Source organism: Cucurbita maxima, unplaced genomic scaffold (genome assembly GCF_002738345.1).
Source record: "Cucurbita maxima cultivar Rimu unplaced genomic scaffold, Cmax_1.0 Cma_Scf00038, whole genome shotgun sequence".
Classification (NCBI taxonomy): Eukaryota; Viridiplantae; Streptophyta; class Magnoliopsida; order Cucurbitales; family Cucurbitaceae; genus Cucurbita; species Cucurbita maxima.
The window spans coordinates 450,007-464,463 of NW_019272054.1; the positions used below are offsets into that span (position 1 = coordinate 450,007).

The 14,457-nt window shown below is 35.2% G+C and overlaps 3 protein-coding genes and 1 non-coding gene across 5 annotated transcripts; 1 reads left to right on the forward strand and 3 right to left on the reverse strand.

Moving 5' to 3' along the window:
* Positions 1-419: 419 nt before the first annotated feature.
* On the reverse strand, positions 420-5,056 carry LOC111469154 (DEAD-box ATP-dependent RNA helicase 7-like). The gene is made up of 14 exons (XM_023114416.1): positions 4,387-5,056; positions 3,769-3,903; positions 3,553-3,693; positions 3,344-3,455; positions 3,146-3,216; positions 2,874-3,028; positions 2,653-2,764; positions 2,239-2,340; positions 2,062-2,122; positions 1,805-1,976; positions 1,634-1,730; positions 1,405-1,499; positions 1,134-1,267; positions 420-998 (listed from the first exon to the last, which is right to left on the reverse strand). The coding sequence occupies exons 1-14, from the start codon at positions 4,843-4,845 to the stop codon at positions 739-741; spliced, it is 2,106 nt and encodes a 701-aa protein (XP_022970184.1). The 5' UTR covers positions 4,846-5,056; the 3' UTR covers positions 420-738.
* Positions 5,057-6,367: 1,311 nt separating this feature from the next.
* LOC111469156 (60S ribosomal protein L7a-2) lies at positions 6,368-8,729 on the reverse strand. Of its 2 annotated transcripts, XM_023114419.1 has the most exons (8): positions 8,623-8,729; positions 8,392-8,436; positions 8,096-8,297; positions 7,195-7,364; positions 6,950-7,078; positions 6,770-6,862; positions 6,524-6,680; positions 6,368-6,481 (listed from the first exon to the last, which is right to left on the reverse strand). In XM_023114419.1, exons 1-7 carry the CDS (start codon positions 8,623-8,625, stop codon positions 6,549-6,551), a joined length of 774 nt encoding a protein of 257 aa, XP_022970187.1. In that variant the 5' UTR covers positions 8,626-8,729; the 3' UTR covers positions 6,368-6,481; positions 6,524-6,548. The 2 variants fall into 2 exon arrangements, with proteins under 2 accessions (XP_022970187.1, XP_022970186.1); XM_023114418.1 differs by having other exon boundaries at positions 6,368-6,680.
* Positions 8,730-10,088: 1,359 nt separating this feature from the next.
* On the forward strand, positions 10,089-12,372 carry LOC111469157 (60S ribosomal protein L7a-2-like). Its single transcript, XM_023114420.1, has 7 exons — positions 10,089-10,198; positions 10,382-10,426; positions 10,521-10,722; positions 11,269-11,438; positions 11,530-11,658; positions 11,753-11,845; positions 11,927-12,372. The coding sequence occupies exons 1-7, from the start codon at positions 10,196-10,198 to the stop codon at positions 12,056-12,058; spliced, it is 774 nt and encodes a 257-aa protein (XP_022970188.1). The 5' UTR covers positions 10,089-10,195; the 3' UTR covers positions 12,059-12,372.
* Positions 12,373-12,899: 527 nt separating this feature from the next.
* Positions 12,900-12,971, reverse strand: TRNAT-CGU. The gene has a single exon. It is a non-coding gene; the product is annotated as a tRNA-Thr (tRNA).
* Positions 12,972-14,457: the final 1,486 nt, after the last annotated feature.

The window sequence follows — 14,457 nt, forward strand, 5'->3', positions numbered from 1 at the left end:
TTTTTATATTGCTCGAATTCCTGACCTGATTTTGTCAGATTTGCATAACATTAAATTATTCAAGGTTCGGCTTCTTTTTTTTTTTTTTAAGTTCATTCTCATTCCCATGCTTACAAAATTAAATTTTTAAAATAGATTATCTCACACTCACAAAGTAGAATCGTGTAAATCAATTCTAGTCTACTAGGAACAATCACTTTTAACCCTTTTTTCTCTTAGAATAATCTATCAACTTTCAATCATAGAGAGTTTCTCGAACACCGAAAAAATATACACTATTCCATTAGAACATAAAAAATGACTTTGAAAATTTTAATTATTTAAAAACCCTCTAACAACATACCCTTATTTCGAAAGAAAGATCCCAAAAAAGTTGGAGAAAAACGTGTCCGTATAACAATGGAAGTAATGTAATTTTGAATGGAGCTAAATTAATTAATAGAAATTATACAAATCCCATTACGCACAGTATAAAATAATGTCTCTCGAAGCCACAAAATCATAGGTCTACCAAATAGGGGCGAAAGGGAAAAAACCCCATTAGGGATAAACAGGAAATAATAAATAGGATGGTATAATCTAATAAAAAACTATATTCCCCGAGATTGGCCTCATGCGATACACCACTCACTATTATACTCATCTCATCTTTTTCTACAAAACTTCCAATGAATGCATGCTGCTCCTAATTCCGGCTGTGGTTTCTTTAAGGAATGATGCTATAACACACCACCCTCCTTACCATTTGTTGCTGCCACCGCTGAAGTTTCGACCTCTTCCACCCGAAAAACTGTTTCTTCTATCAGAAAACCCTCCACGACCACCACCTCCTCTTCCTCCTGAAAACCTACTACCACCGTATCCTCCTCCACGACCACCGCCGTATCCTCCACGACCACCACCACCACCAAATCTTCCACCTCGTGATTGCTCTCTGTCCTGCAATTTTGGCAGTGTTTTCAAGACCTCTAGACGCACGCCGCCTGCATTGCCCTGACCTGCAATCAGAGGGAATAAGAAAAGTAATGAGAACCGTAAATTATATTGCAAGGAACAGCTTTGATGGTGGACGGACCCAAATAAGTTTCATTTATTATCCACAACTTTGAAAGAAAGCTGAATCAAAGATTTACCAGTGAGAAATGCATCCAAATCTTCCGTTTGAACATCGAATACAGCGCTGTATCCATCGGCCGTCAGTGTCAGACCCTTGACTGACTCAACCTTCTCCTCAGGCAAAAACCTCCTTAAAACACTGTACGCAAATCTGGACAATTTAAGAAGCAAAATTCTTCAGTTTGATGATATGATGTGTAGCAGTCACAATGTAGGAGAAACGGAGAGCAGCGGAAGAAATCAAAGTTATTTTAACAAATTAATAAAACTAAAATCAAAATAGCTCACGATGGGGAAAAGATGGGCTTTCCAGCCTCGAGAATTAAAGTGACATAATTTTCCATTGACGTCAGAAATGATCTACTCTTTATCTCTGTATATCCCTGCAGAAATACATACAATCAACAAAAATGCAGTTAGGCAAATGTCGGTGAAAAAGAGACGCCAACGAGCAAGAGCCTATAAGATTACATAGTTTAGGGGGCAAAAAACAAAATAAAAAACAAGGATAACTCACAGAGATCTTCGCAAGGGCCTTGGCAAGTAGCTCAACAGACGACAAACTAGAGTTGTTAACTAACTCTTCCGCGGCAGACTTGAAAGGTGGGATTACACTGTTCCAATATATATAAAATTAAAGAGTGCCAAAAAGAAAATTACCCACTAAGAGAACATTAACCAAATATACCTGTCGGCGACTTGAGTTACTGATTCCGCAGCACTTGCTCCAGCAGATCTGGCTATATCAATAGGTTGGGGAGCAGACAAGTGCTCAAACTTCACACCAGATTCTCTTTCTATCCTGGCAATTCTTCCCGCCTTTCTTGGATCATACAACGTCACGGCAACTCCAGAATTTCCTAAATAGTACAGAATAGTGTTTTTAGGAAGAGTTTAAATTTATATGCATGCACAATGGGGAAAAGTTTACGAACTCAGAAATACCAGCTCTTCCTGTTCTTCCAGACCGATGAATATAAGCTTCTATGTCCTTTGGAGCTTCACACTGGCAGATTCGTAAATAAATATAAATATGACATACAGAAAAAATTATAATAATAAAAGCACACTTATGCAAATAAAATAAAAATGGCACGTTAGGTATCAGGCTCAAGCAAAAACCTGGATAATTAGCTGAACATCATTGATATCCAATCCACGTGCTGCCACATTGGTGGCCACTAATACCAGAAACTTGCCTGACCTGAACCCAGAAAGAGTAACCTGCAACGCGTAGGAAATAAAATGAACATTCGTTACACATGCAAGGCTCCAATAATCTGGATACTTCACAATCAAGAATATTATATGAAGGAAACAAAATGAACATTTAATTGTTAGATGTTACATAGTTAAATAAGCTAGCACGTGAGGGTCTATTGTGAATTTCCTATAACCATCCTACCCAAGAACGGTTCCCTTGTAAAATTAAATATACGGACTAAAAGATCATTACAGTACCCAAAAAAAACAATCATAGATAGAGTACACAATCAATCCTAGAAAAACCACATAAAAAGATAATTATAAAATTACCGAACGTTGAGACTGCTGTATATCTCCATGTAATGGTCGTGCTTCTGGAAGAACACCAGCAAGCTCTGATGCAGATTCCTTCGTCTCCGTAAATATAATAGTCCGGCCCCCACTGAGTAAAATATCATCATACAGTAAAACAAAGAGAACAATTCAATAATTTATCACTGATGAAAAATAATAATAACAATAACCAACTTCTTTCCATTCGAACTACTAACCTGCTATAACATCGAATGATATCTGGAATAAGCCGAGACCTTTCTGAATCAGAGCAAGGAATAACAATATGCCTAACATCATTACTGGCCTTCATTTTCTCATTGCCCACAAGATCTACAGTTTTCTTGTTCACTTTAAGGAACCTTGAAGCAATCTAAAAAAGCAAAACAATATCAGTAACAATTGCGGAAGAAAAATACATTTTTCAGTCAATTTATCAGCGTTTAAGACTAAGAAGCTTGGTAACTATAATTATGTTTGGAATACTGACATCTTTCACCCAGCTTGGTAAAGTGGCACTGAAAAGAAGTGTTTGAACTTTGTTTACATCCTCTACCTTGCCTAAAAATCCACCAAAAAAAAGGTAACCAACAACGGGTAAAACATAAATGACACGATATCAAGTAATGAAGACAAATAGATTTCAGTCTCACTGTGGAACAAATAGTTAAGATTCTAAATAATATACCAAGAATAAATTCAACATCATCAACAAAACCCATCCTCAACATTTCATCAGCTTCATCAAGAACCCTAAACTTTAGGGACCGCAGATCAATATTATTTCTGTTAATGTGATCCTACACCACAAATTGAAAAAGGCACATGTCAGTAAACAAACACTAAAACGTTATTATCATTTAACAAAGCCTTCAAGAATTTGCTGTAAATTTCCACCTTTACACGACCAGGTGTTCCAACAACTATGTCAACACCTCTTCTCAGTTTATTTTCTTGGGGACCATAAAGCATTCCTCCACATAAACAGCAAGACTCCAAGCCTAATGCATGCCCATAAAATTTGAAGTCCTCAAACACCTAATGAAACCACAGCTTTTCAATCAACTAAAATCAAGATTAACAAACGTAAATTAAAAAATCTTCAAACCGTACCTGGTCAGCCAATTCCCTGGTCGGTAAAAGTACTATAACACTAGGAGTCCTTCCATATCCAGTCACTTTCGATGACTTAGAAGGCCCATTTACTATAGACTCCAAGATGGGCAAGACAAAAGCTAAAGTTTTACCCTGCACAAAAAACATGAAGATAATATACATAACAGACTTTGTTACATGGCAAACTTAACCGTGCCATGAAAACAAACTAATACTAATCTAGCCTCAAAAGTAAGCCCTTTTAGGCTCATTGAGAAGAATATCGTTGTAAAATGCTTATAGAGATTTTACAAATTCAAAAAAAAAAAAAAAAAAAAAAAAAAAAAAAAAAAAAAAAAAAAAAAAAAANAAAAAAAAAAAAAAAAAAAAAAAAAAAAAAAAAAAAAAAAAAAGAAACCAATCTCAGAATTTTGCGTGACTTAAAACTACTAAAACTTCCAACTAGCTATAACATGCAAGATTTACCTTTAAGGTGGAAAAAAGAATTACAAGAAAGAATTGTCTTATCAAAAACAAGCTTCAAAACAAGTCTATGTTTCACACTGGAGAGGAAAGCCTAACACTTCTATCAACAGTCCCAAAAGAACAATAAAGAATCAAGCAAACAAATTATACCTGTCCCGTTCTGGCTCGTCCAACCAAATCAAACCCGTCATATACGGTGTCGAACGTCAGAGCCTGAATCGGAAACAAGGAGATAATGCCCTTTTCCTTCAACCTCGCCCTCAGCGGCTCCGAAATCCGAAACTTAGAAACAGCATTCTGGTCGTCAGCCTCCTTCTCCACATCGTCTTCGTCAGACTCAACCACCTTTGACTTCTTCGAGCTCTTCTTCTCCTTTCCGTTTTTCAACCTCGAATTCACAGGTTCGCCTAATTCCGAGCTCGTCTCGCTTCTATCCCCGTCGTCAGCCTCTTCTACGGCTTTCCGCTTTTTGCTTTCTTTATCACCCTTACTCTTCTTCTTCTTCTTATCTGAGAGAACCAACTCGTCACTCTTCTGCTCAAAAGCATCCTCCGAAGGTAGGGCTTCCACAAGAGCTTTGTTCTTCATCTTCTTCTCCTTCTTGTCCATAGAAACTTGAGAAGACGGTGGAAGATGTCAAAACTCTGGTGCTCAAACCGATCCGAACTGAGATGCGACTCCGTCAGGTACGGTTGAAGAATGCTAGATGAAGATCAGAGGCGGCTAGGTTTAGAGTGGCAACGATTGAAAAAAGAGTGACGAAAGGGAACGAGAGCTATGAAGGCGGGGGGGGTTCTAGGGTTTAGAACGAAGAGAAAAAAGGAATTAAAATGGTATTTATACTCTTCCTTTCCTTCTAAAATTCACCGCCGTTTTCCTCATATGTTTTGCTTTCCCTTACAAAAAAAAAATTATAAATTTAATTAACAACATTTTTAAATATTATACTTTCATCCCTATAAATATTTTCCTCCATTTTATATAAAATAAAAAATAAAATAAAAAACTTTTAAATGGACAAATTTAAAGTAATAATATTTTATAAATATAATATTCAACCAATTAAAATTTTATTTCCAACATGTCTAAGCCTACACTCACTATGGGTTTTTTTTTTTTTTTTTTTTTACTTAATTTTTCAAATATTTTTAAATTCAAATTAAGTTGTAAAAACTTTTAAAATTTTGTTGTGTTTTAGAATTTTACCTTTTTATAAGAAAACAATAATGATTTTAAAATTTGTTTTGTGTTAGAAAATAGTCACATTTACCCTATATTTATTGTCTAATCTTTTAGATAATTTTTAAATAATTTTAATATTTCAAAACATTTGATTATACCATTTTAATATAAATATGTTAATATAACGTATGTTATCAACACTTCAGAAAAAATAAGCTTAGTAAAAAAATACATTTAATTAGATTGGAGGTTTTTATTCTTAGGTCTCAGACATTTTTCACGCTATTACTCACTTCGATCGAGTCTTGAAATTTGTATCATCATCTTGCCTATCTACGTGCATGAAAATCACAACATACTATCTTCTTAATACAATAAGAACACTTGATAACTCATGTCTAAGGCCTCTCACCCCATTTCATATGCTTTATGCATTACGCCTCACGTCTCAACCTCATTTTTATGCCTTAATTTCATTCCCGATATCTTTTACCCTCATGCCTTGTGCCCTCGAGTTAAGATTAACCTAAGACACGCCCCTGCCTTCGGATTTCGCTGATAATTTCACCCATTCCCTATACATTTCATATGCATAGTTTCAAGAAAAAACGGAGGCTCGGCAACTTGGGGCGAATGAATTCCCAATGGTTGCACGCTCCCAATTGCTAGCAATTGTACTTAGTTTTCCAAGAAATATTACTTAAAATATGTTATTTACAAAAATAAAAATATCCAATACAAACAACCTTTAATTTACATTTCAATCCGTATAAAGATTGCCCAATATTATACTAGTTCATTACAATTTAAATACTAAAACACCAATCATTTATAATTTGATATTCTCCAAATTTTTTAAGAATATGGAAAAGAAATGCAATAAGGGCCTACAAACTAAAGGCCTGAAATACCATTCTAGTCTTATGGGATGGGATGGGATGGGCAGAGAGCATTAGAAATGACAAACTGATAGCATTCAAAGTTAATCTAAGATAAATAGAGGGTTACATGGACAGAGCACTACAACAAGAAGTTCTCAGCCTTAGAAGAAGCATATAAGTAAGCTAAACAACCAAAAAGAATCAGACAACAATTCTGCAAGTTATCATAAAAGAACACAATTCTGATACCTAAGACATCCTCTGAGCAGCTTCTTTCGCCAGCAGCCTCTCTTTTGCCTTAGTTTTAGCCTGGGATTTGGAACCCATGATTCCGCCACCCCACTTCTTCCTGTACTCGTCGTACTTATCATTGAAATTAGCCTAACATATAACAAAACAACATACAAGTCAAATCCAGAGGTCTTATCTGGGCGTTATATGTTATGTTTATATAGTGTAAACCAAACCACCTTGATAGCTTCCAGGATCCTGCTAAACTCCAGCTTATCTTCGTTCTTCACAGTTGTCAGGCACAAAACTGATGCAGTCTTTTGGTGGACAATCTGTTATTAAAAAGCCAAAATTACAAAAGGTTTGATCCATGGATTCGAAGGAGTAGACATTGTTGTGTCGAATAAAGAGACAGTTACCGCTCCCAATCGTGCTTTTCCCTTCACAATGCAGTATGGAATTTCCATCTTCCTGCACAGAGCTGGGAGCCAAACGACCAACTCAATTGGGTCCACATCGTGTGCAATCACGACCAGCTGTGCCTTGTTCTGGAAAGAAAGAAAGTACATTTTAGATGGCGGCTATAAATACAGGGAGTATCTGATTGCAGAGAACATTGCAGATGAAAAGAGTGAATTTTTGCTTGTATGGAATAAAAGACTACCTGTTCAATGAGATAGGTAACATGGTTGAGACCATATTTAACAACGATAGGCTTTTTCGCATCGTGTGATTTGCCTTCAGCCTCTTCCTGAGCTCTTTTCAAAAGACGCTCCCTTTTCTGTGCTTTATCCTCTGGCCTATACTTCAAAAGCATCTTGAACAAGTTTGTTGCTGCATATGCATAAAAATTAATTTAAAACAAACACTCTAAACACTTTACATCAAATACCAAGAAACAATGGACATGATTCACGTCAAATTGACCCAAAACTACATACAAGGTGACCAGAATAATTCATTCGAATCTGGTCCGAAACTAATACAGTTTTCCAAACGATCAAATCAGAAATTTTAAGTAGAAATATCATAAATAAAAAACTAACTAACATTTCATTCAAAACCAAAAGAGTATAAAATAGGTTATCTAAAGAGGATCATTTATAACAAAATGTGAGAAAATCTAAGCATAATTCAAAGAACCCAACAAGAAAAAAGGCTCAGACAAGAATCTAGGTTCCAAGAAAGTTTACTAGCAATTCCCTAAAAACTTGCATTGTCAATCAAAAAGGTAGCAAAACAAACTGTCAACCAATAAGGTAATAAACTACTTATTTCTTCTTTTACCGTAGCAGAACCTTTTACAACACTCCTAATTTAGATGCATTTGTACAGCGTATCGGTCCTATAACCTAATAAATTTCATACTTAATTATAAAGGAGATAGTACCTGCTTGAAAGAAGAAAAAACATAAAACCGAAGAGGAATAAGAACCGTAATTAACTAAACTATTCAATGATGACCATCTAAAACCTAACAATTGATTAAAAATCTCTTGACTAATCATATGAAAGGAATCTCGATTAGAATTTTAATGACAATCACAGATATTCGATTTTATTACCAAGATTCTTGTCAAGGGTCTTGGTGAACTGATTCAAAGCTGGTGGAACCTTGAGCCTCTGCTTGAGAATCCTCTTCTTCCTCTGAATTTGAACAGCTTTCGGCCATTTGACGAACCGTGTGAGATCCCTCTTCGGCGGCAATGCCCCACCAATTCCAAACTGCTTCGGACGCTTCTCAAATAGCGGGTTCACAACCTTCTCCTGCAAACAATCAGAGTCTGTGTTAAACCAAAGCAATGAAGAGCTGAAACAACAAATTCGCATCATGGTAAAGGGAAACAAACAATCGATATACCGGCTTCTTTTTTGCCAAAGCTTTTCCAACAGCCTTCTTCGGTGCCTTTCAAGAACACAAGAAGAACATATCAACAAACATTGTTCACGTTCAAATGCAAAGCAATTGAATCACTATAAGATTGATGCAAGACAAAAAGTAAAGAAATTACATATCCATAAATCGAAAAAACGAAGTATCTAAGCTACTGATCCATAGAGGAATCGAACGAAAGAGAGACGACAGGAGTACCATTTTTTCCGCGGCAGGAGAGCGAGGTGAAAGGAAGTGGCCGCCGCTTTAGGGTTTTATTTGGAGGAGGCTCTTCAACACAGTATGAAGGGTGGAATGCCTCAGGTTTGTATTTTCTTTATAAATGTCATAATATTTTTTATTTCTTTATTTAATTTTGAATTTTTAAAAAATTTAATAGGTTAAGAACATGTTAGACCATTTTTAAAAATGAAACTATTTTTAATTGATTTATAAATTTATTTTAAATTTTTTAAATAATAAAATTAATTTAATTTATAAACTTTTAATTTTTTTTATTTAATAGATTTCTAATAAATTTAATATTTTTTGAATGTGATTTGGGTACCACCGTCACCCGCACCGACTGCACACTACAGTGACATTGTTAATATTGATAGCATAAATATGTGCATATAAGAAAACGAAGAAAGTTTAAATATAACAAAGACTAAACAATAAAGTAACTTTGATTTTGTCCTTCGACTCAGGTTGTCTCGTGATCCCCTATGCAGCTTTGTCCGCAAACAGTACCAACCCAAGTCTAATAGAAGCAAGCTCGATAGTCATCTAGCAGCAACGACGAAAGTAGCAAACACAGCAATAAAATTACCGTAGTTGATGCTTGACTAAATACTTTTTCATATACTTCAGATCAGTACAGTCTCATTAAATATTGTGTTCTTGCTCTAAGGAACTAAGGGCTATCATCACCGAAGAAAAAGGCAAGTCACAACGTGAGCAATACGAGCAACATGAATACTCGAGTTCTTACTCAAAATTTCAACTTTTTCGAGAAAGCTAGTCAAACCCACGACACAGATAAGGAGATATAGGGGTTTCCTATCTCGAACTCATGTGGAGGTTTAGTATATTCGTCATTTTATATGAATTTGTAACAAATAAACTTTTATTTTACCCTATCTTACGATTTGCACACATATAATTGTAACGAAGCAAAACCCTTATTAGAAGAACAGTTTTAGTATGATGGAGATATTCACAAGACCGACCAAGAGTATGCTCGACTCTGTCAATCACCACCGTGGGTTCTTTGCCCGTCAAAACGAGGACTATGGTCATGTGATTAAGACGTTTCAAATGAATACCCTCGTTTAAGCAATTGATGCATGCTCTCGTAACATCTCCACCTACCACGTGTCAGTATTCCTAGTAGAATAATATCGGAAAACCATTTGAACCAAGGACTTTCAAAGGGTGCATTTACTTACGAGTAACCTTTATCTCCTAAGCTTTAAAGAGACGATCATTAATTAAAGAAAAAATGTAAATACCACGGGAATAAAAGATTAGAATCATATTATACGTAAAATTAAAAATAATAAACATTAAATTACAAATTTATCAAAAATTTAATTTCTCTAAATTTGTAATTTATTAAAATCTAAATTTAAAATTTAAAGTTTACATAAATTAAATTTAAATAAATTAGAGAGAGAAAACCTTGGTCGGTCTTGTTCATCACTGTGTGTACTTGCCAACCTAATAAAACCCTAGCAGGCATCATACTGAAGCGGCAGCTACTTCACCCCGCCCTATTGCAGCGCGAAAAATGGTACCCTCTCCTTCTCTCCCGTTCAATTCCTCTATGGATCAATTGCTTAGATACTAAATTTTTCGTTTTATTGATATGTAATCTCTTTACTTTTGGATTTGGGTCAATCTCATAGTGATGCAATTTCTTTGCATTTTAACGCGAACAATGTTTGTTGATTTGTTCTTCTTGTGCTTTTGAAAGGCACCGAAGAAGGCTGTTGGAAAAGCTTTGGCGAAGAAGAAGCCGGTAAATCGATTGTTTGTTTTCCTTTTCCTTGACGCGAATTTGTTGTTTCATTTCCTCGTTGCTTTGGTTTAACACAGAATCCGATTGTTTGCAGGAGAAGGTTGTGAACCCGCTATTTGAGAAGCGTCCGAAGCAATTTGGAATCGGTGGGGCATTGCCGCCGAAGAGGGATCTCACACGGTTCGTCAAATGGCCGAAAGCTGTTCAAATTCAGAGGAAGAAGAGGATTCTCAAGCAGAGGCTCAAGGTTCCACCAGCTTTGAATCAGTTCACCAAGACCCTCGACAAGAATCTTGGTAATAAAATCGAATATCTGTGATCATCATTCAAATTCTCATCGAGATTCCTCATTGTATAGCTTAGTTAATTACGGATTGGGTCCCTCTTCGGTTTATGCTTTGTGTTCTTTCAACCTGGAACTTTCTTCCTTTTTATGAAGCATGAAATTTGTTTAGGTTGAATGATTGCACTTAATTTAGGAGAGGTGTAGAAAGGTTCTGCTATGGTAAAAGAAGAAATAACTAGTTCCATACCTTATTGATTGAACGTTTAGTTTGGCTACCTCGAGATTCTAGCTTTGATTGGCAGTGCAAGTTTATTTGGGAGTTGGTAGTAAGCTTCAATTTCTTGGAACCCAGATTCTTCTCTGAACCGTTTTTCTTGTTGGGTTTCTTTGATAATGCTTGGATCTTCTTGCATTTTGAGTGATTTAGACGTTCTAACGATTGTGTTGTCGATTTGACGTTTATCATGTCCTTTGTTTTTTACGTTTCACGTTTCTTGGTATTTGTTTTCAAGTGTTTACGAGTGTTAGTTTTGAATTCATTTTCATGCATTTGCAGCAACAAACTTGTTCAAGATGCTTTTGAAGTATAGGCCAGAGGATAAGGCACAGAAAAGGGAGCGTCTTTTGAAAAGAGCTCAGGAAGAGGCTGAAGGCAAATCACATGATGCCAAAAAGCCTATCGTCATTAAATATGGTCTCAACCATGTTACCTACCTCATCGAGCAGGTGTTCGTTTATTTCATACGTGCGAAAATCTTCACTCTTTCCAACTGCTATGTTTTCTGTAACTTCAATACAAAACGTACTTTATTTTCAGAACAAGGCACAGCTGGTTGTGATAGCACATGATGTGGATCCGATTGAGTTGGTTGTATGGCTCCCAGCTTTGTGCAGGAAGATGGAAATTCCATATTGCATTGTGAAGGGAAAAGCACGATTGGGAGCGGTAACAATTTTCCTTTTAACCCTTTCCTGAAAAACGTTTTCCGAATCGCTGAACCCCGGGGACAGTCATTTGAAAAGTGTTCCTTTTGCAACAGATTGTCCATAAGAAGACTGCATCAGTTTTGTGCTTGACAACAGTTAAGAACGAAGATAAGATGGAGTTCAGCAGGATCCTAGAAGCTATTAAGGTGACTAGCACATTTAAAATAGATATTACTCTTGTCGTGTACCTCTACGTCGAGCTTACTTTTTTAATACGCGTGCTTTAGGCAAACTTCAACGACAAGTACGACGAGTACAGGAAGAAGTGGGGTGGCGGAATCATGGGTTCCAAGTCACAGGCCAAAACCAAAGCAAAGGAGAGGCTCCTTGCCAAGGAAGCAGCTCAAAGGATGTCTTAGGAATTCACAGACCCAACTCTACGAGCGAGCAAAGGACAGAGGAGAAGCTTTTAGCAGAGCAGAGGGTGTCAAAGTATGGCTGAGGGAGTCGGTAATGAGCTAACTTAAGCCATTTTTCTTTGATTACAAAGCAGATTTTTCACGTGGCTTGTTTTTATTTTCAGCTTTTAAGTTTCTCGGATTGTGAAATTTTACTACGAGTTGACATTATGGAATTATTCTATGCGGACACCGATTTTCTCGCATATGTCTTGAGTTATACGTTTGATATCGACATTATGAAATTATACAACATTGCACACCTTTTATTGATATTTTCTCGATTTTTTTTTTTTTTTTTATAAAGGGAGGAATGTTTTGTTCTCCTTTCCAACCAAGGTGAAATCTCACCATCGATCCCCTTTTGAGGGTTAGCATCTTTGCTAGTGGTAACATTTGTAATAGCTCGAGTTCACCACTAGTAGATATTTTCTATGTTCATTATTTATCGTTGTCAATCTCACGACTTTAAAATGCATCTACTAAGAAGAGGTTTTTACACTTCTATAGAGATAGAGAACGAAGTTGGTGGCATTTGTTTGTATTTGGTAGATTTATTAATTATTTAACTTAACACAATTAAAAGACTTTTATAAGTTTTATTTTATTTTAATAATTTTAAAATTAGAAAAATATTTTAAATAAAAAATAGGTGTCATACCATTTAAAACGACAAAATTAAGGAGCCACAAATTTTTAAATAAAAAAGATTATTTAAATATATCTTTCCCCCCTCAAAAATATAAATATTTTGTTAAAAATTTCCTTTCTTCTGGGAGGTACTTTTCAATAAAATAAAATTAGCTCCCAGCGAGGATCGAACTCGCGACCTTTCGCTTACGAAGCGAACGCACTACCACTATGCTATGGAAGCAAGTTACACCTCCTAAGTTTGTCATTAAAAATTACAAAATAAATTAATTTCTTAAATTTTAGACTAAATAATAAAAAATACCCAATTTTGTTTCAACCATACCTCACAATTTTAAAAAAGCTTGTAAATTTTTTTTTTTTTAGATATTCTCATCATCTCCTCCCCGGCCCATTTTTCAAAATCCACTCACCAATTTAATTAACCTTCAAAACTTCAAGTTAAGATATTAAACGTGACACCCGAGTAAAGAAGGGACACATGAATAAACCAGGATCACATCCGAATGAGAACGATCATAAAGATATGGTAACTAAGAAAACTTAAAAGAATTGAAAGTCATTACTTATATCAATAAGGCGAACTTTCCTTTTTTCAGTAGCTTAATTATAAGAATTTCATGGTTAATGTTGGGTGACCTCTCAGAAATTTTTCTACACCCTTATAAGAGATTTTTACAACCTTATAAAGGTGTGGGACCTCTAAGGTTGTAAAAACTCACCATCTACCTCCTGTGTTCTCGCTAACACACTGTCCGATGTCTGGCTCTAGTACCATTAGTAACAGTTTAAGTTTATCGTTAGCAAATATTATCTGTTTTGGCATGTTTGCTCAATGTCTGGCTAGTCCTCTGCTTTGGCCTGTTATGTATCGCTATCAATCTCTAAAACGCGTCTACTTGAAACAAGTTGAATTCTTAATGAAAATGATAGGTAAGGACATCATAAATGAAAAATAAATAAATAAATAAATAATAATCCTTTTGGGCCCATTACAAGGCCCATACCTACCACCTCATGCTCCCTATCTTTATACACATTATTATGAGGACCACCAATAATTATCCCTTTTCACTTTTGTACCCCCAAAATTTAATTATGGAAGCACGTTTATTTTTCCTCAAATCCTATATAAATATTATGCCCATTGCTTTATTTCCTTTTTTTTTATCTTTTTTTTTTTCGTTCTAATTTAGATTAATCTATTTATGATAAAAAATAATAGACATATACGTTCTACTCAGAGGTTAGATATTTGAATCTCTCAAATTTCACGTTCGAACTAACCATCAAAGAAGTCTGAGATTTAAATCTCTCTAATTTTACGTGAAGTTTGGATTTTAATTTTTTTTTTATTTTTGGATAAATTCCGTTTCAATTGAGTTCATATACTTCTTTAATCGTGAATGGATTGCACCCACTAGTAAATTTTTTAACTTGGGTATGAATCAAACCATATAATAATACCCAAACCATATAATAATGATAATGTTCAATTTGACCCAGGTATTGATCATACCATATGATAATAACTCGGGTATTTATCATACCATATGATAATGTTCAATTTTATCATATACCATATACTATATTGAGTGTCGTCTCGTATTTTCTTGATCGAGAAATTGAAACAAAATAAAAAAAAAACAAAATCTTTACAAGACTTGTACACCAAGTTATTAATATTCTAAATATTCCAAACCCTAAAA

Coding starts and splice junctions, on each gene's coding strand:
- LOC111469156 (XM_023114419.1), bottom strand. Junction 7,365..8,095: donor GACCCTTGACAAGAATCTTG/GTAATAAAATCG, acceptor ATGCATATGCAG/CAACAAACTTGTTCAAGATG. Junction 6,681..6,769: donor GGATCCTGGAAGCTATCAAG/GTGGTTTGGTTT, acceptor GTTATATGTTAG/GCTAATTTCAATGATAAGTA.
- LOC111469154 (XM_023114416.1), bottom strand. CDS start 4,845: ATGGACAAGAAGGAGAAGAAGATGAAGAACAAAGCTCTTGTGGAAGCC. Junction 2,123..2,238: donor ATGTTCAGCTAATTATCCAG/GTTTTTGCTTGA, acceptor CGAATCTGCCAG/TGTGAAGCTCCAAAGGACAT. Junction 1,977..2,061: donor TGGAAGAACAGGAAGAGCTG/GTATTTCTGAGT, acceptor TGTACTATTTAG/GAAATTCTGGAGTTGCCGTG.
- LOC111469157 (XM_023114420.1), top strand. Junction 10,723..11,268: donor GACCCTCGACAAGAATCTTG/GTAATAAAATCG, acceptor ATGCATTTGCAG/CAACAAACTTGTTCAAGATG. Junction 11,439..11,529: donor TTACCTACCTCATCGAGCAG/GTGTTCGTTTAT, acceptor CTTTATTTTCAG/AACAAGGCACAGCTGGTTGT.